This window comes from Plasmodium cynomolgi (genome assembly GCF_000321355.1).
Source record: "Plasmodium cynomolgi strain B DNA, scaffold: 0981, whole genome shotgun sequence".
Taxonomy (NCBI): Eukaryota; Apicomplexa; class Aconoidasida; order Haemosporida; family Plasmodiidae; genus Plasmodium; species Plasmodium cynomolgi.
In genome coordinates, this window is record NW_004193120.1 from 1 (window position 1) to 1,435 (window position 1,435).

General features: G+C 49.8%; 1 protein-coding gene across 1 annotated transcript; it reads right to left on the reverse strand.

The window, feature by feature from the left end:
• Positions 1–447: 447 nt before the first annotated feature.
• PCYB_006350 (co-chaperone Hsc20) lies at positions 448–1,069 on the reverse strand (the record flags this gene model as incomplete). Its single annotated transcript, XM_004228056.1, has 3 exons — positions 448–555; positions 740–819; positions 946–1,069. The coding sequence occupies 3 exons, from the start codon at positions 1,067–1,069 to the stop codon at positions 448–450; spliced, it is 312 nt and encodes a 103-aa protein (XP_004228104.1).
• Between the last annotated feature and the right edge of the window lie 366 nt (positions 1,070–1,435).

Below are 1,435 nucleotides of genomic sequence, written 5' to 3' on the forward strand. Positions count from 1 at the left end.
TACAAAAAAATACAAAAAATACAAAAAATACAAAACAAAATACAAAAAATACAAAACAATACAAAACATCTCATCACAACACAACGTATGAAGCACACGTGCCAGCCCAGCTGGGGGGAGGGACCAAAAACGTGGCCACTCCTGCTGGGCCCATACGGCTAGACCTACCTGCTCATTTTTCGCATGCTTGTCGGGGTGATACAGCTTTTGTATGTCGTTGAATTTTTTTTAAGTGTCCTTTGTCTATGTCGTAGGTGGCTCGTCTGAAGGGGGCGAAGTAGGGGAAGCTGCATTGAGGGGCTGCATTGCGGGGCTGCATTGCGGGGCTGCATTGCGGGGCTGCATTGCGGGGCTGCGTTGCGGGGCTGCGTTGCGGGGCTGCGTTGCGGGGCTGCGTTGCGGGGCTGCGCTGCGGTGACGACGTAGGGGCAGATCCCCTCCGCGGGTTCACTGCCCAGGAAAGGGACCCCCCCCTTTCACAAATCCGTACAGGCCAAAAAGCTCAAAGAAGCTAAACTGTTTGAATGCATCCACGTGGAGCAGCGCACTGCAGGTCTGCAAAAAGGTGGAAGGGGAAAACCGACACGAAGGCTAAGGGTGATGAACGCACCACATGCACAATGGTCTGTGTGCAAATATATAGGCACGTAAATACATACAGGAGTGTATACGTTCTTGCGTTTTTCCCTTCTCCAAAAAAAAAGTCCCTCTTGGGGAGAAAAAGGCATCTTCAACTTACGTGACAACTGAGGGGAACTACGTCAAGGCTGATGTCACGGTGGCAGTTATGGCACTTGACGCGCTTAACGGTATTCGTATCTGCGATGGGGAGAAGGAGGGGGAGAAAACACATAGGTTTGGAGTTCCAATGTGTGGGTAAAATAAAAGCGTCCTTTATTTTTGCGTATGAGAGGGGGGAAGTCTCCATTTTGGACGCACACTAACCTCTCCCAGTTGAGTAAAACTTCTTCTCCAAAATGCCAACGTGAGGATGATACACTCTATGCCCCGTCGTGTTAAGTACCGCCTTGTGTCTCCACAACAGGGACACATATACTACTTTATTCATGCCGCGTGGGGGTCCGTTAAAAGTTGGTGCTTGCGCCGTTCGATGAGTTTGCCAGATGTAGGCGAGTCTGCCTCGTGCAGGTAAGTCTGCCACGTGCAGGCGAGTCAGTCACATCGACCCACTGACGCGCGGACCTTTTCAGTTTCGCGCGAGTTGTGCAAATGGGGCTACAAATCAACGACAAAAAAAGAGGGGTGGGGGATAAACGAGCAAAATGGTGAAAGAGTAAAGGAATGAAAAAATGAAAATATGAAAAAAAAAAAAACGCAGCGCGGTGTGGTATGACACAAAGGCAGTGCTGCTGATCGATCAGCTGATAAGCTCTCGCACAATTTGGAAACGACCTTCCATTCGGGGGGTGAATAA